Here is a 22,961-nt window from a genome sequence, read left to right as displayed (position 1 = left end):
AATTATGGGTTTATCTAATATGTGTAATATTGCACATGTTAAGGAAACTAAATGTAGCAACTTTGCATTGGAAAATATCAATTATTATTAAAAAATTATCTATTTAATATAGAATATATAAGTTTCAAGATAAACTTTCCACTTTAAATTTGTTAACATGTGCAAATTTACACATGATAGAAAAACCCATAAATTATAAGCTTGTGATAAAATGTTAGTTATCCGAGCTTATAGCTTATAGTTTATAAGCTATAAGTTCGTTTGATGGCCTTACCAAACAGAAATGTATTTATCAAAGCAAATGTGAGCAGAATTAATGTATTGCATTTAAAATGAAAAATAAAAAAATAAAAAAATTAACGACGAAGAACATAAAAGAATTGGATTGTAGCATGAAAATATGAATTTATGCAGAGACATGAACATAGAGAAAACCTCACTCACCATCGTGGCAATAAAAAACATAAAACAATCATATTGTAGCATGCAAATATGAATTGTTACACTTCCCTCATTGCACAATTCACAAACAAAAAATCCTTAACAACCCTCAAATCACTTCACACCCACATCCTCAAATCCGGTTCCTTGTTTTCATTCTTTGGTCACAAGCTCATTGATGGTTACATCAAATGCAGCGTCATCACTGAAGCACGCAAGTTGTTCGATGAAATGCCCAACAGACATATAGTTACTTGGAATTCAATGATCTCTTCTCATGTTAGCCGTGGGAAGACCAAAGAAGCTATCGAGCTTTACGACAACATGCTCTTTGAGGGTGTTTTACCGGATGCTTACACCTTCTCCGCAATCTTTAAGGCTTTTTCAGAAATGGGAGTTTCACGTGAGGGGCAGAAAGCACATGGGTTGGCTGTGGTTTTGGGTTTTGAGGTGTCGGATGGGTTTGTTGCAACCGGCATTGTTGATATGTATGCGAAATTTGGTAAAATGAAGGATGCCCGTTTTGTGTTTGACCGTGTTTTGGATAAAGACGTTGTCTTGTTCACTGCGTTGATTGTTGGGTATAATCAACGCGGTCTTGATGGTGAAGCTTTGGAGGTTTTTGAAGATATGGTCGGTAGTAGAATTAAGCCGAATGAATATACTTTGGCGAGTGTTTTGGTTAGTTGTGGTAATCTAGGAGATTTAGTTAATGGTAAATTGATTCATGGTCTTGTTGTTAAGTCTGGTTTGGAATCTGTTGTTGCTTCGCAGACTTCGCTTCTTACTATGTATTCAAAATGCAACATGGTTGAGGATTCCATAAAGGTATTTAATAGCCTTGCTTATGCAAGCCATGTGACTTGGACATCTTTTATAGTTGGTCTTGTGCAGAATGGTAGAGAGGAGATTGCTTTGTCGATGTTTAGGGAAATGATTCGGTGTTCGATAAGTCCGAATCATTTCACATTCTCTAGTATTCTTCATGCTTGTTCAAGCCTTGCAATGCTTGAAGCAGGGGAACAAATCCATGCCGTAACCGTAAAACTAGGAGTTGACGGAAACAAGTATGTTGATGCTGCACTGATTCATTTGTACGGAAAATGTGGAAATGTAGAAAAGGCAAGATCTGTTTTTGAGTCGTTGACTGAGTTAGATGTAGTATCTATAAACACAATGATCTATGCTTATGCACAAAACGGTTTTGGGCATGAAGCTCTTGAGCTTTTTGAAAGAATGAAAAAATTGGGACATAAACCAAATGTTGTGACATTTATTAGTATTCTCTTGGCATGTAACAATGCAGGGTTAGTTGAAGAAGGGTGTCAAATCTTTTCTCTCATCAGGAACAACCACAGCATTGAATTAACAAGAGATCATTATACTTGTATGATTGATCTGTTAGGAAGAGCTAAGAGATTTGAAGAGGCTGCGATGTTGATAGAGGAGGGGAAAAATCCAGATGTGATACAATGGAGGACGCTGCTGAATGCATGTAAGATTCATGGAGAGGTAGAGATGGCGGAGAAATTTATGAAAAAAATGCTTGATCAAGCTCCTAGGGATGGAGGAACTCATATTCTCTTGACAAATATTTATGCTTCAGCTGGAAAATGGGACAATGTGATCGAGATGAAAAGTGCAGGAAGAGATTTGAGGTTGAAGAAAACTCCTGCAATGAGTTGGGTTGATATCGATCGGGAAGTTCATACTTTTATGGCAGGAGACTTATCTCACCCAAGAGCTCATGAAATTTCAGAAATGTTGCATGAATTAATAGAGAAGGTTATAACTTTGGGTTATAATCCTGATACCAAATTTGTGTTGCAGGATTTGGAGGAAGAGAAAAAGATTAGTGCTTTATATTATCACAGTGAAAAATTAGCTATAGCTTTTGCTTTATGGAAGACTTGCGGTAAGAATACTGCTATCAGGATTTTCAAGAATCTTAGAGTTTGTGGGGACTGCCACAGTTGGATAAAATTTGTTTCTTTACTTACTGGGAGAGATATAATTGCTAGAGATGCAAAGAGATTTCATCATTTTAAAGGAGGAATTTGTTCTTGTAAAGATTATTGGTGAATTACTAAATTATTATCATTCATCTTGCCCGTTTCTTCTTTTGGTTTCAAAGAACTTAACGATGAGATACACACATTAAGTGCGGAGAAGAGTGATATTATTATATTATTTATTTTTTTTGTGACAAGAGAGAATTATAGCATTTCATTAATAATCAAATTCTTTACTAAAAAAAAATTAATAATCAAATTCTGAATACATATAGGAATATCGATAAAAAGATGGAGGCTAACTAAAGACGTGGAGACTTGAGCAAAGTTAGAGTTTGTGAAAAAAGACGAGAAAAAATATTTACAATCTTAGATAATAGCACCAAGGTCAAACTCATCCAACATTAATAAGGCCTCTCCAACATTAATATCAGTTAATGGTGAAACTCGGCTTTAGCCAGAACAAATTGACATTGATCATCTCTGACACAAACACCAATACCAACTTTGTTTCAAGATGTGGAAAGTGAAGCGTTGACGTTGCACTCACTCGAGTTTCTTGCGCATTCCGCCAACTTGATAACAAACATATACCCCGTTAGCAGACTGCATTCCTTTGAACAATTTCATTTCTCTAAATCACATAATTTCTTTGCTTCCATATTGACTAAAGAGTGTAAGCAAATAAGGCATTTTGGTTTGAATTTAAAAGTTGCAGAATATCAGAGATATTCTCGCTTCTCAGCCACAGACTTGGCAGAATTCAAAACCTGCACCATACTTTTCCATATACCAATTCTTCGCCAACATTAAATACTAATTTGGCAAATGAAAAGTAGATGCATATATCTTCAACGCCGGAGTCACAAAGCACACAATTATTCGGACCATTCACACCTCTATGCAACCAGACTCTTGTCGGGAGACAATTTTGAGTACATCCCTATTATGCTCTCCACATCAATTGGCACTCTTCACTGAGTACATCCGGTTCTTTTCATATTTCCATATCAGTTTGTCATTTTGCACATAATCAAACAGAGATGTTTGCAACACTTTTCTAACATTCTCATTCCAAACCTTTATGATATATAAGATTAAGTCGGACACTTTTAAATGATTCAAGACCGGATTCAAATTGACAGGTTTATTGATCGATGTATGGAATATGAGAATCTGTACCTATACTACATTTGTACCCAAACTTCAAACTCCAAATGTTGTGCCAAACATAACTTGTGTTATGTCCAATACTCGAATCAAGGAAGCCACTACTAGGGAAGTATTTTGCTTTGAAGAGTGATATTGTGGATTCAAACTCCCATCCTCCTGAAAAAAACAGAATATTTCGCAGTCTTCTTACCATCTCGCTTGCACTTACAAGTTACGAGACATCTGTACTTTTCTTGTCTTACATTTTAAATCTGTTCTGAGATGGTAATTAGAAAATAGAACAATGAGTATGATATTTTTCTATCAAATAGGTTAGCATAGGCATATTGCATAGTGGTTGAACTCAAAAAGTTAATATGTAAAGTTTGCAATTGAATTATTTATTGATATAATTGTATTAAGTTTTAAGATTTTTGTATATCCTTCAAATCAAGTTAGATGCTATATTTTTATTTTTAAGTACTACACTTTCTTTAGTTGATTCTTCAAAATTAATTTTGATATTACAATGACATTGTTTTACTTAAGTCTGGTATGATTCACGTTAGACTGAATTTGAATTTTGAACAACACTAAAAATTGCACCAGCCTGAATTTTCAACGCAACAAAAAGCTTCATAGCAAATAAATAAGGGAAATGCTAAATATAAAACTTTGCAGATGCAAGAATATCGAAAAACTAGCTGTTACATACAAAACTGTAACGTAGTTATTTACAGTGCCTCTCTGGGTTACTATAACTGAAGTAAAGGGAGTATACAAAACAAAAGTGAGTCTTGATCTTTGTTTGGTTTCACTTCCACACACGCTCAACTTGTATTCAGATGCCGATCGGCCATGATTTACCAGAAGCTATAAACTGTAGTTTTGATCCTGATGCGCGTTGGACATTCATCTACCGCAGAAACAACCAAGCCCTTAGAATCAGTATTGGATTGTGTGATGGCGTAACCAGAGGTCATACATAACCATATGGAAGGCATCATATCTGACTGGAGGCGAATTCCACTGGAAGTGTTTCTGAATCTGATACAAGATGACATAACTTTCTTGTGAGTTCCACCATATCAAGAAATAATTCAATTGCCAATTTTACATATTAACTTTTTTTGAGTTCAATCACTAAGCAGTATGCATTAACGACATAAATCATTTTTACAGAATCATACAACTAAATTGCTCTGTCACTATATTATATTAATTCTTAAAATATGTCAACAAGCATCTATATGACAAGATCTAATTAGATTGATTATGTAAACAAGTTTTACACTGTCATTCCATAGTCTTTAAACTATTTTTTTCTTCAAATTTTTAAGTGTAATATTTTTTTGGGGAGTTATATACCAACCTAACATATTGATAAGTGATGACTTTACAAAAGACATAAATAATAAGAAATTCCAGAGTAAAATTTAAGCACGTAGCATTGAAATATTTCTTGAAATGAAGTAATGAGAAGATCACCTTTACTAAATTATTATGAAGTGCAACAAACTCATCCTGCGATTTGTTTTTGAGGATTTGTTTAAGCTGGTATACATCACTCTCCTTGAGTACAACAGCAAATTTTCTCCAGTCAAGAATATCATTAAAAGGAAGGTCATAGTAATTTGATAATATCACTGCAAACAACATTAGCTTCAGGTCAGTTACATGGTTGTGTAAAGACTCATACATCCCAAATTCATCCTTAAGGGCAACACATCAGAGTCAAAATTAAATATTCAATGCTTAAGTCATTTTGGATAGGTGGGGTATTATTGAATTTGAGATTTATTATCACCCAATAATAAAGTACTTCGCGACCCAGTGTTGTCAAATACTACCTCCGTCCCAAATTATAAGTCATTTTGGAGAAAAAATTTGTCCCAAATTATAAGTCACACTACAATACCGATGAAGCATTAAATGCTACTTTTCCTACTATACCCTCAACTATTTACTACTCTCTTCTTTCAATTCTTTAATTTATATTTCATATGCCATCAGTGAAGGATAATTTTGTAAAATGACCTATAATTTCACGTTCCCATACAATATTAATTACATTTCTTAATTTGTGTGAAATGAACAAAATATCATATAATTAGGGACGGAGCAGGTAGCTGCTATGGCGTAACGGAAGTTGAACACACCACTATTGTTTCGTGAAACGCTATTTAGTACAAAGTGATGTCAAATACCAACTATAGTGGCACTATAACCGTAGATAGCTGAATTTGAACAAACTGCTATTTTCTGCCATCTGCGTTTGACAACACTGTTTCAACCTTAGCCAAGGTCTCCTAAACTGTGATTCCAAGGCACTCTTTGTATTCCACAACTAACCCCCATCCCCTCAGCACAATAAAAAGGAAGGATTGCAAGATGTAATGGTTGATGTGAAGGACTGGTCATGCTTCTCGGTACCAATGGTGGGAATTCTATTCCATAAGGTGTTCCACAGAAACCCAGAAAAACAAAGCAATTTGTAAACCAAGCTACACTACACCATAAAAAAAAACTATATTATCAAAACCAGCTCAAGAACTTCAGCCTATTTTATAAATAAGTTCAGTGTCTGTAATTGAATATTGGGGTAAAATCGATTAACTGGTTTTAACTCAACCAAAATATCTAACAAGTCCAATAACAAATACTATACAAATCATAAACCCAAACCTTAAAACCCCAAATTATAAGAACCCAAGCCATTCATCTAATGAATACAAGGCTATGAGTTGTTCACAAGTACTGATATACTCTTTGCTAGAAACAGTGGGGGAGAGGTGATCGGACACTAGCTCCCAATAGATATGACAGCTGAATCAGTGGGCCCAAATCACACGCCTCGCACTCTTCCACCTTCCCTTGAAATCTGATTTCAAGGGACGAGTTTGTTACAAGGAGAGTTGGGAGGTAGGGGAGGCATTAAGAAAAGAGCAGTGCTGAATATTACGAATTACGAAATAATTAACACAAGAAAAGCAAGGATGTGTATGTGTCATGTTTAAGATAAGCTAAAAATTATCATGTCCGTCTTTGACGGAAATCAGACACATGGTTGTGGTGAAAATCAACGGAGTACAACACTCTCGTGCGTTCATTTTTTAATATTCCGTAACAATGAGCATTTCCCTTGAGAAAAATACTTGGTCAATTAGGAGAGAATTTATCTGGGTCAGGAGCAGAAATGCTCTGGAAGTAGTCTTAGGACTCTGGTATCTTCTCTTTTCTGTTAAGTTTATTCCATTGCAGAGCTTTTTGCTCGCCACATTTCCACCAATAATTCACAGTTGTTTTTCATTGAAATCCCTAAGTTCTATCAAGAGACTTGAAATAAATGATTTGCAGACATTGTAGTTAGGAATTGTCTTCTTTTGTTGCTTTGTGTGATACAATGCGAATGATATTTTGGTTCCTCCACTCGAAATTCAACAAAATTTCATTTCACCAGATGCTTGAATTTGTTTGTTGTGCAAACTTGAATTGTCATTGCAACTCTAAGTCAATTTTTCTATCCTTATGCATGCATAGAAAAATCATGTGTTTCCATTTTATTCTTTTTAGCATTCAAATCTGATCAGGCATTTTTTATCCCCCCAAAACATCTTTTTTCACCCTCAATATTTGTTGATGAAATAATTTTGATTATGGGAGAAATTACCGACTTGATATTAATGTTTTTATCTTATATAGTTATAATTCTTGTTCATTTTTTTATTTTATTTGGTTAAATCTTAAGGTTTAAAACTGGTTCTGAATCAAACATGTTCTAATCTCTTTAGATATTGTTTGTGAACTGCTTCACAAAACGTTAATCAGTATGGAAAAGGATAGGGATCACATATGTTTGTTAACCAATAACCGATATACAACAAATGCAAGGTAAATTTAACATGACAAAGGACTAGTTTGGCTTGACTTATTTGAACTTATCTACTGGCATAAACACTTGTGAGAGCTTATGACAATAAACAATTTGACTTTATTTTAGCTTTTAGCTTTTGTTATAGAAATAGCTTAAACATAAACACTTAATTAAGTTGTTTATCCAAACATGGCCAAAAACCATTCAGGAATAAGTATCATGTTCGTATATGCTAGCATTGTCATTTGTCATATAGGCATGCAGTTTTGAGAAGCTCAATATAAGCAACCACAAAATTAAAAGGTTAAAAAATATCAGAAAGGTTGACTTACCAGGTATGCATCCATAATGGATAGAATCTGCTATTCGAGCACTATTAACCTGTGATCCACCAGGGCATATACAAAACTTAGTGCTGTAAAATCTTTTCTGGTACACTAGATGCCCGGTAGCTCTACTGATTCGGTTATTTGAAATATCAAGTTCTGTGTCATTTTCCCATACACGTGCAAGAATAACTCTAATTTTAGAGTTACGATGACCAGCCCAAAATCCAAGACTAGTCCTGCAAACCACAAAATTATCAAATTTTCACAATGGAATGTAGAACTATTGTTTATCGAATATTGATCTTCCAGAACAAATTATATATCAACATACCAACAATATTTGTTTATCTTATGAAATAAAACATTCCCACCTAGTGGGAAAAAGTATTGTTTTTCTTTGCTGTATCAAATAAATAATCTAATTATCTCAGCAACATTTTTCATATCTTGGGATCTTTGAAAGTAGTAAATATTACTCCAAGGAAAATATTAAGACCCACAATGTTCGTAATGTTAAACCAGCTCAAACAAATTTTGAAATTGACGTGCAACTATAGATCATTTTAGAAACTGAAGACTTGTGTACTGTGAGTAAGTTTAGATAAAGGACCACAACAAGATTGACACGAAACTTAAATAACATGATGATAACAATATAAACAAGAAAAGTTTGATCCACAAAACATAATTTGAACCAATTTTAGTATAATAATCTAGATAAATGGAAGAGGCAAAAAAAAAGTAAATCTGAAGAGGCTTCACCTATTTTCTACATCATTCCCCCCAGCTGGAAGAGCAAATGGCTGCAGCACTTGAGGGAGAGCAACATCTTTATGTGGAATGAATCCAACATCATAGCTTGGGGAGCACACTGCTCGAATGGAATTCTTCACAAGTAATGGAAGTCCTTCTGTTGCCCTTACACCAACATCATGACAAGTGACAAAGAAGTGATCAGCACCCAGGGTTCTGTTCCAATAAGGATACTTGGATATCAAGCTTTCCACGTAATTTTGTACAATTATGGTCATATTCTCATAAGATGTGCCCTGCATGATATCCAGGCATGAGTTTGACTACATTCAACCTAGAAGTAGAAACTTTGCCATCCAAGCTAAACATTTTAAAATTTTCTGACTACTTATCATTTCCTTTTTTGCTGTAAATTTACTGCCTCATGGTAACAAATCATGAACAAATAATCAGTTATTTCCATCTAAGAATCAGGGTTATAAGAGCACAAGACTTAGGTGCACTACTATAGATATCGTTGCTATGATTTTACACTAAAATGATGCAAAAACACTCAGAAAACAGTTAACGCAATTCACACCTTAGAATAGGTGGAAAGAAATTAGTGACAGTTTTGGTATATTTTTAGTGGGGAACATAGCATAAAGGAAATACGGATCTAGATGTAAGTTTAATCCTTTTAATAAAAAGCCCAAGACAAAACTAAAATCTAAGCCACAGCATCAAGATTTTTACAGATATTCTCATAAGATGTACTCTGCACAGTATCCAAACATGAGACTGACTACATTCTATTCTACCTCGAAGCGGACACTTAAACATCCAGGCTAGACATTCTAAATCTTTCATATTACTTATCATTTCCTGTTTAGCTATATTTACAGCACCATGATAATAAACCATGAACAAATAAGCGATTATCTCCATCTTCGGAGCAGGGTCTTAAAAGGATAAAACTTAAGTACAGTACTAGAGACACGGTTACTATAGATACCATTACTACAATTTTCCACTAACCAGATGCAAAAATACACGAAACATTTAACAAAATTCACCCCTTAGAATTGGTGGAAAACAATTGGTGACAAATTTGTTATATTTTTATTGGGGAATAGGGTTTTAAATAAAGGTCCAAACCCCGATCTAGGCCGCAGCATAACAATTTTCTATGTCACTGAAACCACAGTACAACTGTGACCAAGTCCGCATTCGCCCACGATTCTCTGTAATATCAAGGATCATGGCGCAAATGCAATCGTTACCTTTATTTAATACCCAAGTAAGGGAACAAGGCATAAGGATCAATGCAGTCATCAATATTCTTTATGTCTATGCAATCAACACACACTGTGATTCAGACACAGCATTTAAATGCAATTCTCCGCGATATTAATGATTGCAACATAACCATTAAAAACCAAGCAATAAATCACAACATTACAAATGGAAAGACAATGCAAAATGTGGTTACAATACCTTTCCACGCATCTTATGACACGAAATAGGAATGAAAAACAAATGAGCCTCATCAGGATCAAGAGTCCGAAAACGACTCTCCCTAATATTCTGAAAGAAATACCCCTCGCTAGCATACTTTCCAGTAAGCTTCCTTGGTGTCTGATAAAAAGTCTTGGAATCCCCATCTGGATATATATAAACCTTAAACTTCTTCTCCATCTCCGCGAAATTCAACTTGAACACTCGTGGCGAATGATACACATCGCCAAATTCATCACCACCATCATCTTCCTCCTCATTTTTTCCTGCATCTACCACCTTCACATTAACTGATTCTGGCCCCTAAGAAACAAAAAACCAAAAGGGTCATCAAAAAACCATAAAACAAAACCTTAAAAAATAGAAACTTTAGAAATGTGTTTGGTTTAGATTTTAATTTTTGTTTATTTCATCTTCAGTTTTTCTTGAATCTACAATATTTACAACTGATACTGACACCTAAGAAACAACAACAAAAAAAAAAACCAAAAGGGTCATTGTAAAATATAAAATTTGGAAATGGGTTGGGTTTAGATTTCGATTTTGTGTACCTGAGATGAAGGGGTTGAGTATTTGAGAGAAAGATAGGTGAATGAAAGAAGAGTAAGGATTGCTAGGGTTAGGAGTGAACCACGAAGAGAGAAGAGAGTGTGGAATGAAGATTGTTGTTGATTTTGCTTCACGGAAGACATCATAAGCAATGAAGAAGATGATGATGATGATTATTCAGATGGATCTGTGATGTGAAGAAGAAGAAGCTTTGCTTGTCAATGGAAACTTCTTTAACTGTTTCATCTCTCTCTGCTTTACTGCCTGTTTTCCTCTTCTTTTTTCCATTTACTCAAAAATAAATAATCACTTTTAGAAAAATATCATTTTTGGAAACTGTTATTCTCTTATGTTTGGTTTTTATTTTGATGATCAAAAGTGATTATAGAAGTTGGAGAATTAATTTTACCATGTTTGGAAGATTTAAAAGTGAATTGGTTTTGTTTGTAAAATTAATTCTACTTAAGTTAGAATCTATAACTTTTGTCTGTTACAATTGATCTTAGTTTTTTCCTTTAACCTTTAATATTCAAATATAAATCATTTTATATTCAACTCATATTTATAGAAATCCATTTTGTGTTTTTCTAGATTACCATCGAAGAATGGTGGGTAATTTATCCACCAACCAATGAAAATGAGCAATTTATTGGTGGGGTCAAGATAGTTCATGGATACCACTTAAAAATGTGCTTATGTGACTAATATGTATTAGTTGGGATAAATTATCCACCATTCTTCCATGGATACCCTAGTTGTCACCATCAATTTTACATAAAAAATTCAATCAAAATCAATTATTGTCACCATAATACAAAACATACATGTGATTATAGTTTGTTTTAAACAAAATAATCACTTCTGAAAATTTTCTTCCATTTGTTACTAATTTAAAAAAAAAATAGAACTAGAAAAGAAAAATCCATCAACTACTTCTTCAAATGAGAAATCTAGATTTAATAGCTAGTTTTTGTGTAATTTTTTTCTCTTTCGATTATACTATTAATTTAAAGTATTAAAATATTAAATTTTGTTGTTTTCTACTCTTTAAATAATACCTACTAGTAAAATGTTCAACAACATCTCAACGTTAAAGTAGAAGATAGTCTAGTTAGCGGACCAAAGTATCTCATCATCTTATGAAGAATAGAATGAACGTCATCTCTAAAATCTGAGTTTATATATAATGATAACATATAAAGTTGTACTCTACTCTCAATATCAAGTGCAACTCCAATGTATGTCTCCAACAACCTTTTTTGCAACTGATCTCATCTTAAACTCTATAAAAGGAACTTCATTTCAGGTAATGAAGTTGGCAAAATCTGAAAAATCAAAGATTGTAAAATGTCCAAAGAATCTCACGATTCTAAGCATAGTCCAAAATCAAGATGGATGATTATAAAAAATATAAAAAATAAAAAACTGTTGATTTTCTGTTTTTTAATTTTAAAGGAAAGTCATGTCACAACAACATAAATTTTGAAAGAGATTATAAGGGAGACTACCAATTATTAAAGTGAAAACATAAAATATCAAAATCACTAAAAAATAGTGAGGACCAAAATCACACAATCGCGATACTTGACGGGCCAATTGTTTAATTAATTATGCAAAATAATGAGTATGATAGGATTGTTTTTGTTTCAATATTTTCCATGCTAGTAGTATCCATTTCAGGTTCATTTTGCTTGCCATCATTTCCAAATGAATGACTAACACTGAAGCTAATGACATGAGAACTGGATAAGGAGAGAACGAGGTTGATGGAGGGAGACTACTGTTTTGGTGCAATTTTGTTGATCGGCTCTTCAATTATGATTTTGAATTGTACAGTTTGTGTGTAAAAAATACATATCAAAAGTTACATAGAGAGTGGTTCAAAAGTCTGCCTCAACCGGTAAAAACGTTGAAATTATTAAGTAGGAAGGATATCATGATTGTGGTTCTCAACTCTGGATTTGTCATTTATGTGTTTGAGTTGCCAATGATTATTGTTATTTCGTCTAACAATTAATAAAATAGGACATTTTTAAGGATAACATTTTGTATGCTATCCAAAACTATACACATTTTATATAATATTGATTGATAAGGAGTTTAGAAATCACATTTCTTCGCATTCTAATATGTGTGACCCAAATTACAAATCTTGTATAAGGTCTTCTTATAGATTGTTTTAACTTAATGTGGACGGCGCTTTATGTAGGAATAACATAAGCTCCATGTATGGAGAAGGTTTGATAAGATAATAGGTTGAGTCAAAGAATACTATTGTAAAGTGATATCTTATAGTGCTATTTGGACTAAGATGTAAAGGTTTCGTACTCTATTGATGCATGTGATACTTGGCTTTTGCGGATGACATTATTTTGTTTGCCAAGATAAGGTGAATGTTAACTTATGAAACGACCATTTGACTTTTCTCACGTAGATTGTATCATGGATTCAGTTGTTACTAATATCCATGATCTTAAGGTATATAACAATAGTATGATTTTTGTGTTAGATGGAGTGAAGTGAGATGTGCAAAGAATGATTCAACACATTCCTTTGGAGGTTGTGAATAAAATTATATCAATGGTTCCGCCAACTAGTATTAATGGTACAAATGTGATTTTTTGGCACAATAATCAAGGTGGTGATTATTTTTCTAAATGTGACCATAACATTCCTACTAGTGTCAATCTAACTTTTTTTTTTTTTTGTCATTCCGTGCATAGGGGCTAATTATTTATTGTGGCTAAAATAATATTGTCAAAACAAACTTCTCAATATAATTAAAAACTATACATTATTCCCAAAATAATAATGTCAATTTTTTTTCATTGAATTCATATATAATTTAAAAAAAAATTCAAATGAAGTCTAGTCATCCAGTTGCCATGTTGAAAAAACTCAAATCTAGAATTCAAGGGCGCCTCATGGTCCTGGATCACGGATATATATATATATATATATATATATATATATATATATATATATATATATATATATATATATATATATATATATATATATATATATATAATGAATCGAAAGGCTATTAAATATTTTATTCGATATTGTGCAAGAAGAACACAAGTATGAATATTTGAAATGTGAATCAATTAGCCCTAAGCTAGGATATGTGTTCCAAAGTCTAGGCTTCACTCTACAAGTTTAATTAACTAAAGACAACATGTTTATCAAAACAACACACATGGATCATAATTCAATGTTTATATTATCACAACATTTCATAATTCAACTGATTCCTCAAAAGTGAAAATTCGTTTGACTATTAAATAATAAATAAATTCTTTGGCAATTGCAATTGGCACCTGCTTCTATAGTTATGATCAACTACACTTATGCTTTTGACAATTGATTGTTCTTTTGTTAATAGTTGCATAACTGAGACAGAGAGATATTTTTTGTTAACAAATTGAGATGGAGTAGTCATAGAGAATAAAAATTAGAAAGAAATAGACTCGTAAACTAGGTAAAATATTGCGACTTTTAATTTGCAAAAACAAAAAATCTTTATTATTCTTAACACTCCCTATCTTTATTTTAATTTCAGTGTCTCAATAAGATTATTCACTTGCTGTTCACTCATGACTCATCGGTTTAGTTGTTAAAATTACGGATGTAATTAATATTTTTTGGCATATGTAGTTGATTATTTTATTTTATATTTCATTTAATCATGTCATTTATTAGTTTTGATTTTATAGTACCTTGTAATTTTGTCAGCAACTAACATTTTACATTTTTTATGGGTGTATATATACATTGATTATGTCAGCAACTAGCATGTTTGATTACATATTTTTACTACCCATATATACATACAATATTATGGGAGTATATATTTCAAGATTTTATTCAATATTATGTGATCCACATAAAAAGTGCTTAATTGAACACGTTTGCGGAGCAAGCAAAAATTAAATTTTCTCGCAATGCTTAATGAGTTAAACATACCCATTAAAAATGATCTAAACAGAATTTTTTAGTTTAATAATCTATTTAAAAATCTCCAAATAGTTAGAGACTTTGTAATATTAATAGAGGTCATTTTGTGTTGATTAAAATACAAAAATGTATCCCGGACATCCACGAGCTTGCTCAATTAGTAGGGATATTACATATTATATACAATAACTAAGATTCGAATCCCGGACACCCCACTTATCCACAATTAAATTATGTGAGCTCCAGCCACTATAATACTTGACAGAAAAAAAATTACAAAAATGTACCACATTTAGTTATTTATAGCTTAGGGAGTAAAAAGCAAAAGTTAAACGGTCCATTAATCAAAAGCATCAACGGTAACGAAATTCAAAATTGAAAGAACTCACCGCTCACACTTTCTCGTCATCTTTCTCTCGCGCTCTGAATCTCTCTCAAACGAATTTCAAAATGGAACCGATTCAATCCAACGAATTTCACAATGATCCACAAACCCTAATCCCAAACCAGCAAGAAGATTCAGTAATGGAAGATGAAAACGATTCCTTGTTCGATTCTATGCTTGTTGATTCAAGTTCAAAACTCATTCAAAATGGCTTCGCCAGATCTCAAAGTTCAGGTTAGAATTTCCCAATTTCAGTTTATAGTTTTTATGAATCATACACAATACGATCAAAATATGTAAAATTTGATTCAATTTTCCCCCTCTTTCTAAGTACATTTCCCAATTACAGTTAAAAAAAAACCTGCTTTTCAATCTGGGTTTTTTTTTTACAATTATTGACAAAAATGTTGGTAATTAAATTAGGGTTAATTGGGGTTTTAGAATTATTGTTTAGGTTTTGATAAATTGTAAATCTGGGTAGTTTGAAAAATGTAACACTAGAACTAGAATATTCCAAGAATTACGAAAGGACTTAAGATTAATATCACGTATTAATTTGTTAAATTGAGTGTTCACTTTTAACGTATACATTTTGAAGCAGAGGAGTGTGTAATGTTTGTAAACGCGGGAGGGGAAGCGACTAATGAAGGAGCTGATGGAGTGAAGTTTCTGAGTGACACTTTTTTTGACGGTGGCAATGTTTTCCACACGAATGAGGCGATTGTGGAAGGTGGAGATTACCCATCGATTTATCAGTCAGCTCGGGTGGGAAGTTTTAGTTATAGAATTGATAACCTTCCTCCTGGACAATATCTTGTTGACCTGCATTTTGTTGAGATTATTAATGTAAATGGGCCGAAAGGAATGAGGGTGTTCAATGTTTACATACAAGAAGAAAAGGTGAGCTTTTTCACAGAACTAATGCTTTTGCATTTGACAAACTTGTAGCTTGAACTCATTTTTTAATTGTAATATTATGGCTGGCAGGTTCTATCTGAATTGGATATCTATGCAGCTGTTGGAGTCAACAAGCCGCTACAGCTGATTGATTGTCGGGCCACTGTGAAGGATGATGGGGTGATTCTCATAAGATTTGAGAGTTTAAATGGAAGCCCAGTTGTCAGTGGGATCTGCATTAGGAGAGCGTCAAAAGAGTCAGGTACTTAATTTCTTCAGTTTACTGTGCTTGATTAGTTTTTCCAGTGGTATTGAAGTTACTCAACAATTTGTTATTGTCTACGATATTTTGTTATACAGTTCCACCAGTGCCAAGCGATTTTATTGAATGTAACTACTGTGCTGCGCAGATTGAAATTCCTTCATCACAGGTTAGAGGTGTACACTACTTGATATGTGGCTGTTTGAAGTGTTAAGCATATCATAGGCTCACATCATTTTGTTTTTCCTGATTTTAATTGGAATCTTTCAGATAAAAGTTATGCAGACAAAATCTACAGCAAAGTATGAAAATAAGATAAAGGAGCTTACTATGCAGTGCGAGCTCAAAGCAAAAGAATGCTATGAGGCGTGGACGTCATTAACTGAAATGAGTAGGAAAGTGGAAAAAGTCCAGATGGAGCTTGATCAAGTGACATTTAAGTCACTCACTACAGGTATTGCAAGACCTTCGATCAAGAAACATATAGAAATCATAATCTTAGACCTTTCTCAGTTAGATTAATGTGATTTGTCAGAACAAACTGCCGAAAAACAAGCTGAGAACCTGAGGAGTATTTCTAACAGATATGAACTTGATAAGAAGAAATGGGCAGAAGCAATTATCAGTTTACAGGAAAAAGTACAGGTAAATGACAAAGAGTGATGTTTAGAGTTACTAACTTACTATCATTTTTTATAACTCTCAGAAACACATTAAGAGTATCGACACTAAATTTGTTTTGCAGTTGATGAAGAGTGAGCAGTCTCGGCTTTCCTTTGAAGCACATGAATGTGTTGATTCAATCCCTGAATTAAACAAGATGGTTTATGCAGTACAGGAGTTGGGTATGCTTCAGTTACATTGTTCATTCTCCATTTTTATTAATTAAGACTGAAGATTTATACTTTTTTTTTTTAGTTTTGAAGTAGTTTGAATCGTGTTAAAGGGCTAGATTTTTTTTATGCAGTTAAGCAGTGTGAAGATCTTAAAGTGAAGTATTATGAAGAGATGACACAGAGAAAGAAGCTCTTCAATGAAGTTCAAGAGGCTAAAGGTATGTTATTGTTATCATGTTTACTTATTCTATTTAGTATAAGTAGACTTTGTTTCTATTTGACAAGAATTATTATAAGTCAAAGGCATTAAATTCTAATGTGCTTCTGTTCTGAATACACAGGAAACATCAGAGTTTTTTGCCGTTGTCGACCATTGAATAAGGTTGAAATGTCAGCTGGGTGTACAACAGTTGTGGATTTTGATGCAGCAAAAGATGGATGCCTTGGGATTTTGGCAACTGGCTCCTCTAAAAAATCATTCAGATTTGACAGGGTTTATACACCAAAAGATGATCAAGGTATGCGTAGAATGTGATACAAGAACTCTGTTTGCTTGATAATCATTAATCCTTATTGTCATATTAGTTCGCGGTTCATATTATTATTATTACTAGTTACAAACCCACACGGGTATGGGGAATGATTTAACCTGATAATTGATTGAGCAAAATGATTACGTATCTTCAAAAAAAGTTGTTTAACATGTAAAACAATAATAGTATTTAACCGAAGTTGGCATTGCGACTTGTTAATTGTCATAGTAAAAGAAACAATAATTGGAAATTGTTTTCCTTGACAAAAAAAAAAAGAAAAAGAAAAAGAAAAAACCATCAATTTAACAACAGATGAAATAATGCTATCTAAACTGAGGTGCATCTTGAAGGATAGGGAAAAGAGTTAGGCATAACTAATGCCCAAACTAAAATATTCAATCTTGACTATGCTAATTAGTGATGGCCATAGCAGTACTTGACATATCAAAATCAGTACAATCATTTTAATATAATATCTAAATATAAGGTTTTTTTTAGAGGAAATAAATTTAAGGTTAAATATTTTTTTCTAGTCCCTATAAAATTAAGACATTCCAAGTTTAGTCCCTGTTTTAAAAAATAGGTATTCGAGTGCTTGAAATATTCATTTCTTAGGCCTATTAATCCTCCAAATAGGTGCCAATAGTGCATGAAATGAATGTGGAGGACTAAAATATCAATTTTTTAAATAGTTACTACACATGGAAGGCCTAAACTTTGTAGGATGAAAAGCATATTTAACCTGTAAATATAAAACAAGTTATTGCATGATTAGTATCATCAACCCTTGTGACTTGAGTTTTTGAATATATTCCATTATTTTCATCTTGTTATCACATATTGATTGCCTTGATACCCCCTGCACATTTTTTAATATATTCCATTAGAAGAAAATGAATATGTCAAAATGATTACAATGATGCATAGAGGCAAAATGCTATTGAATTTCTACTAATGAGATGAGAAGAATGATGTGGAAATTAAATTTCTACTAATATGTTACTATAGTTCAATTGTTTCAAATCAGAAAAAACATCTAACTACAACCTTTTAAAACCATATATAGACCAAAATATAATACAAAGGTATTGCCAAAGAAATTAAATCAGAGAATTCTAATGTAAAGGGATCAAAATCTGTGTACCTTTCCATCAAAACAGAAATGAATTTGTAAAAAAATCTTCCAATGAGTCATCGTCGTTTCCTGAACATGTTTGTAACCGTGTTGTATGGTTGTTAAATGGGATTGTGTAGTAACTTCTATATAGACCAAAATATATTATGTACTATGTAAATTACAATACAGGATAAAGGGCTTTAATGAAGTGTTTACTCCATAAGATTGAATTTGAAGGAATGGAGAAATGAGGATAGAACAAACCTTTGTTTATAAGAAGATAAGGAATGGAGAGAAACCCTTCTTCTAAAAAAGGAATGGAGAGAAACCGAATGGAATTGTTGTTGTAGAAAAGAAACAAAAAAAAACTTATACTAACCTTCCGTTCAGTAACCGATATTGAGTTTTTTTTAATAATGGAAAAAGGATAGGAATTTAAGTTTAAAACAATGTGATTAGATTTGTAAAAGGATAAATTAGTAACTTTGCTGGTATATTATATTAAATTAGTAGTTTGTAGATTCTTGCTGTTATTATTATGATTATTTAGTATTTACACAATTGGAAGTTTTCTAAAAACAGTGTTGGTTTTGTTTAACAGTTGATGTTTTTGCTGATGCATCATCAATGGTAATCTCTGTGCTGGATGGCTACAATGTTTGCATCTTTGCTTATGGACAAACAGGAACAGGAAAAACATTTACTATGGAAGGAACAGAGCAAAATAGAGGTGTAAATTACAGGACTCTTGAGCATTTGTTTAGAGTTAGTAAGGAAAGGAGTGAAACATTTTCATACGACATATCTGTTAGTGTGCTCGAGGTTTACAATGAACAAATCAGAGACCTATTGGCTACGGGACCAGCATCAAAAAGGTAACCTTTGTTGAGTTTGTCATTGATATTTCATTTGTGACAGTTTGGTATAGTAAAGCTTTGTCAACCATACTAGAATGTGAAATACTACTAGTTAACTATGAAAATATGGCAAACTAAAATGAGTTGCGTTGATATTTCATTGTGACAGTTTGGTACACTAAAGCTTTGTCAACCATACTAGAATGTTAAATACTACTAGTTAACTATGAAAATATGGCAAACTAAAATGAGTTGTATTGAAATTGTTATTAGGTTGGAGATAAAACAAAATTATGAAGGACATCATCATGTACCTGGTGTTGTAGAAGCCAAGGTTGACAACATAAGTGACGTGTGGACTGTACTGCAAGCTGGAAGCAATGCTAGAGCAGTTGGAAGTAATAATGTTAATGAACATAGTAGTCGATCTCATTGGTACCAAGCTAATGCATTTTCCCTATTTCTTTACAATTTCTAATCTATGAACTATACATCACTGCTAGCTTTTCTTTTTCTATACTTACCGATAATTACTACTTGTTTCTTGTTCAGCATGCTATGTATAATGGTAAAGACTAAAAATTTGATGAATGGTGAGTGTACCAAGAGCAAGCTTTGGCTTGTGGATTTGGCAGGCAGTGAGAGACTTGCAAAGACTGATGTGCAAGGAGAGCGACTTAAGGAGGCACAAAATATTAATCGTTCTCTTTCTGCTCTTGGAGATGTGATATCCGCTTTAGCTGCCAAAAGTAGTCACATTCCGTATAGGTATACCTATTAATTACTCTCTTTACTGTTACCAATCTTGATATGTAAATGTTAGTTTCATCAATGCTATTTTTATTTTTTGGATATTTCAGGAATTCTAAGTTGACACATTTACTCCAAGACTCACTAGGTATGTCTAGCTATTGCCACTTTCTCTGTATGTGTTGTTTATATGTTAGGAGTAAGATCCAGTTTTTGTAGGATTACATTGGTGAAGCTTGTTTCATTGTATGTTTGTATCATATTGCAGGAGGTGACTCAAAAACTTTGATGTTTGTACAAATAAGTCCATCAGACCAGGATGTCGGTGAGACTCTGAGCTCACTTAATTTTGCAACTAGAGTGAGGGGCGTTGAGTTAGGTCCTGTTAAGAAGCAAATTGATACAGGCGAACTTCAAAAGACAAAAGCAATGGTAGGTTGCTGATCCTTACTAAAACGTATTAAATTTTTCTCCTCATGCCTTATGAACAATTTATGATGAATTCTTCCTTATACACTTTGGCATAGCTTGACAAAGCACGAAGTGAGTGCAGAAGTAAAGAAGAATCCTTGAGGAAATTAGAAGAAAGTTTGCAAAACATTGAGAGCAAGGCCAAGGGAAAGGATAATATCCACAAAAATCTACAAGAAAAGATTAAAGAACTTGAAGGTCAGATTGAGCTCAAAACATCCATGCAAAACCAATCAGAGAAACAAGTTTCTCAATTATGTGAAAAGTTGAAGGGAAAAGAAGAAACCTGCTGTACTCTTCAACATAAGGTTGTTTTCTATTCAAGATTATTATTTGACATGTGGCTCATCTATACATTTTTTAGTAACATTGGTTGTGTATCATGGTTTTGGTCTTATAGTTTATAAACTGCAAATTTCATTTGAAATTTTTCACAAATGTACGTATTACAAATGATAGCTAGTGTTTGAAGATATAGTTATAAATAAGTAGCATTGGTTCATTGCTTTCGTTACTGAGACATTTGACATTCATATCTAACAAGACACATGCTTATACTGAAGGTCAAAGAGCTAGAGAGAAAAATAAAAGAACAACTGCAGACAGAGACAGCAAATTTCCAACAGAAGGTTTGTAACACATTTGCAAAACTGCTTCCTACACTCTTCTCTAATTCTTTATTCTTGCCAAAACCTTAGCATGAAGAACATGCAATCATAAGATGCATATATTGGAGAAAAGTTTATCCTTCTTTGTTTGACTGAAACAATTAGTTTGGTCTGAAAAAAGAAGTTAAGTCAGTTCTTGTATGTTATTGCAGGCTTGGGATCTAGAAAAGAAGCTGAAAGATCAGTTGCAAGGGTCTGAGTCTGAATCTTCCTTTCTAAAAGATAAGGTTGTCAAGCACTAGAATTGCTCATGTAGTGCGATATTCTTTGCCGTTGTTATGGGATATTTTGAGTGACCTCTTTTTATGTTCATTGCTTCATATTCTTTAGATCAAGGAGCTTGAGAGAAAACTGAAAGAGCAGGAGCAGAACTCGGAATCCTTGCTAAAACAACAGGTACTAATTTGTTTCTGTTGCACACTACATTTGAAATAATTGTTAACAGTCATTTAGAAGCTTATTATGAGTGAAGTAGAGTAACAGTAATAATAGTCTAATATGTCTAAATCTCCCCTCCATACATTGAAAAGGAGTACTATGTTTAATTTTTACCATTTTCTATCTCTGGCATCTGTTGAGTGATTTGTTTAATTTATATTAATTAATAATTCATGTGGCAACATGTCATGGCAGATGAAGGAACTAGAGGAGAAATACAAGGAGCGAGAGCAACAGTGGCAGCAAACTCATTGTTATGTTGAAGCAGTAAAGGCGGCGGCCACACCTGATATAGGTAAAAGCCGCACAAGTGAAGAATGTCCAAATGATATTGAGAGTCGCATTTTATGTAGTTCAAACTCGGTAAACCGCCAGATAAGTCAAGGTTCTGCTTTGTTAAAAGGGACTGATTCTACTCAGCAGATGAGAAACAAAAGGCAGTTAAGAAGCAATGACATTGAGAACAATTTAGTCGGGCCACCGTCATCCACTTTACGCGATAGAAAAATGACAAGGAAATCTGATCCGCCTAAAATTGTAAGAACTGGTAGGCTAACAACGAAACCGCCGGTCATTACTAGTCAAGTTCCTTTGTCTCATAAGAGAGCTAGCACAAGCAGAGATCAGTCTCAAGGAGTTAAAGAGAGGGATAGTAAGAAAAAGATATGGTCAAGATAGGAGATACATCTCTCATGTAACAACAGCTGCTGATATTGGTTATTATTTGTGTGTAATTTTTTACTTAGAATCTCCACCTTTTCTTGTGATGGATGAAAAGCATGATTTGAAGTTGAATTTTATTGTGTCTAGAAAATACATTATACGAAGTCATGATTGTGTCATATTAAATGAGTACTGCTATGAGTTACCTTAAAAATTATAATATGAGTGGTATTGTTTTGTAATTATGCTTTACTGTGATAATGTTATTTGTGCACATTTATAAGGCTATCTCCATCTATTCCCTATATTTTGACTACTCTAACGTGACTAAACAATTAAATGAATAATTTCAGTATTTACATAATTCAGGATTAATTATACATTAATCATTTTTTGAAAAGGCAATGAAATCCTTGTTATATAAAAGCAACATTTATAATGCTGTCCTGCACTAATAGAAGAATACTTGTAATTGCTTCCACTTCTCAAATGGCTGCAATTCCAATCCAACTGACTT

At 33.1% G+C, this 22,961-nt stretch overlaps 3 protein-coding genes across 5 annotated transcripts; 2 read left to right on the top strand and 1 right to left on the bottom strand.

The window, feature by feature from the left end:
* The first annotated feature begins 322 nt into the window (after positions 1-322).
* Positions 323-2,556, top strand: LOC11426265 (pentatricopeptide repeat-containing protein At5g65570). Its single transcript, XM_003612951.3, has one exon. It carries the CDS (start codon positions 493-495, stop codon positions 2,521-2,523), a length of 2,031 nt encoding a protein of 676 aa, XP_003612999.1. The 5' UTR covers positions 323-492; the 3' UTR covers positions 2,524-2,556.
* A 1,684-nt stretch (positions 2,557-4,240) lies between these two features.
* On the bottom strand, positions 4,241-10,920 carry LOC11426264 (probable glycosyltransferase At5g03795). 2 transcript variants are annotated; one of them, XM_003612950.4, is made up of 6 exons: positions 10,610-10,917; positions 10,038-10,361; positions 8,571-8,857; positions 7,812-8,044; positions 5,094-5,251; positions 4,241-4,652 (listed from the first exon to the last, which is right to left on the bottom strand). In XM_003612950.4, exons 1-6 carry the CDS (start codon positions 10,751-10,753, stop codon positions 4,551-4,553), a joined length of 1,248 nt encoding a protein of 415 aa, XP_003612998.1. In that variant the 5' UTR covers positions 10,754-10,917; the 3' UTR covers positions 4,241-4,550. The 2 variants fall into 2 exon arrangements, with proteins under 2 accessions (XP_003612998.1, XP_013453696.1); XM_013598242.3 differs by lacking the exon at positions 5,094-5,251 and having other exon boundaries at positions 10,610-10,920.
* Positions 10,921-14,892: 3,972 nt separating this feature from the next.
* Positions 14,893-22,686, top strand: LOC11426263 (kinesin-like protein KIN-14R). Of its 2 annotated transcripts, none has more exons than XM_024784584.2 (19): positions 14,893-15,186; positions 15,551-15,852; positions 15,940-16,111; positions 16,210-16,280; positions 16,382-16,565; positions 16,647-16,756; positions 16,857-16,956; positions 17,079-17,165; positions 17,289-17,465; positions 19,199-19,472; positions 19,728-19,889; positions 20,007-20,222; positions 20,315-20,352; positions 20,473-20,636; positions 20,732-20,983; positions 21,239-21,304; positions 21,496-21,570; positions 21,674-21,739; positions 21,977-22,686. In XM_024784584.2, the coding sequence occupies exons 1-19, from the start codon at positions 15,018-15,020 to the stop codon at positions 22,457-22,459; spliced, it is 3,168 nt and encodes a 1,055-aa protein (XP_024640352.1). In that variant the 5' UTR covers positions 14,893-15,017; the 3' UTR covers positions 22,460-22,686. The 2 variants fall into 2 exon arrangements, with proteins under 2 accessions (XP_024640352.1, XP_003612997.1); XM_003612949.4 differs by having other exon boundaries at positions 14,894-15,186; positions 15,554-15,852.
* Positions 22,687-22,961: the final 275 nt, after the last annotated feature.

Source organism: Medicago truncatula, chromosome 5 (genome assembly GCF_003473485.1).
Source record: "Medicago truncatula cultivar Jemalong A17 chromosome 5, MtrunA17r5.0-ANR, whole genome shotgun sequence".
In the NCBI taxonomy this organism is placed as follows: domain Eukaryota; kingdom Viridiplantae; phylum Streptophyta; class Magnoliopsida; order Fabales; family Fabaceae; genus Medicago; species Medicago truncatula.
Note: the sequence above shows the minus strand (reverse complement) of the source record. Positions and strands in the feature narration are given on the sequence as shown.

Excerpts from the sequence above, each read along its gene's own strand:
- LOC11426265 (XM_003612951.3), top strand. The coding sequence starts at position 493 with ATGAATTGTTACACTTCCCTCATTGCACAATTCACAAACAAAAAATCC.
- LOC11426264 (XM_003612950.4), bottom strand. The coding sequence starts at position 10,753 with ATGATGTCTTCCGTGAAGCAAAATCAACAACAATCTTCATTCCACACT. Across the intron at positions 5,252-7,811 it reads CCATTATGGATGCATACCTG|TGATATTATCAAATTACTAT; the intron begins GTAAGTCAACCT and ends TGTTGTTTGCAG. Across the intron at positions 4,653-5,093 it reads TTCATAATAATTTAGTAAAG|ATTCAGAAACACTTCCAGTG; the intron begins GTGATCTTCTCA and ends ATCTTGTATCAG.
- LOC11426263 (XM_024784584.2), top strand. The coding sequence starts at position 15,018 with ATGGAACCGATTCAATCCAACGAATTTCACAATGATCCACAAACCCTA. Across the intron at positions 15,187-15,550 it reads CGCCAGATCTCAAAGTTCAG|CAGAGGAGTGTGTAATGTTT; the intron begins GTTAGAATTTCC and ends TACATTTTGAAG. Across the intron at positions 20,223-20,314 it reads AGTAGTCACATTCCGTATAG|GAATTCTAAGTTGACACATT; the intron begins GTATACCTATTA and ends TGGATATTTCAG.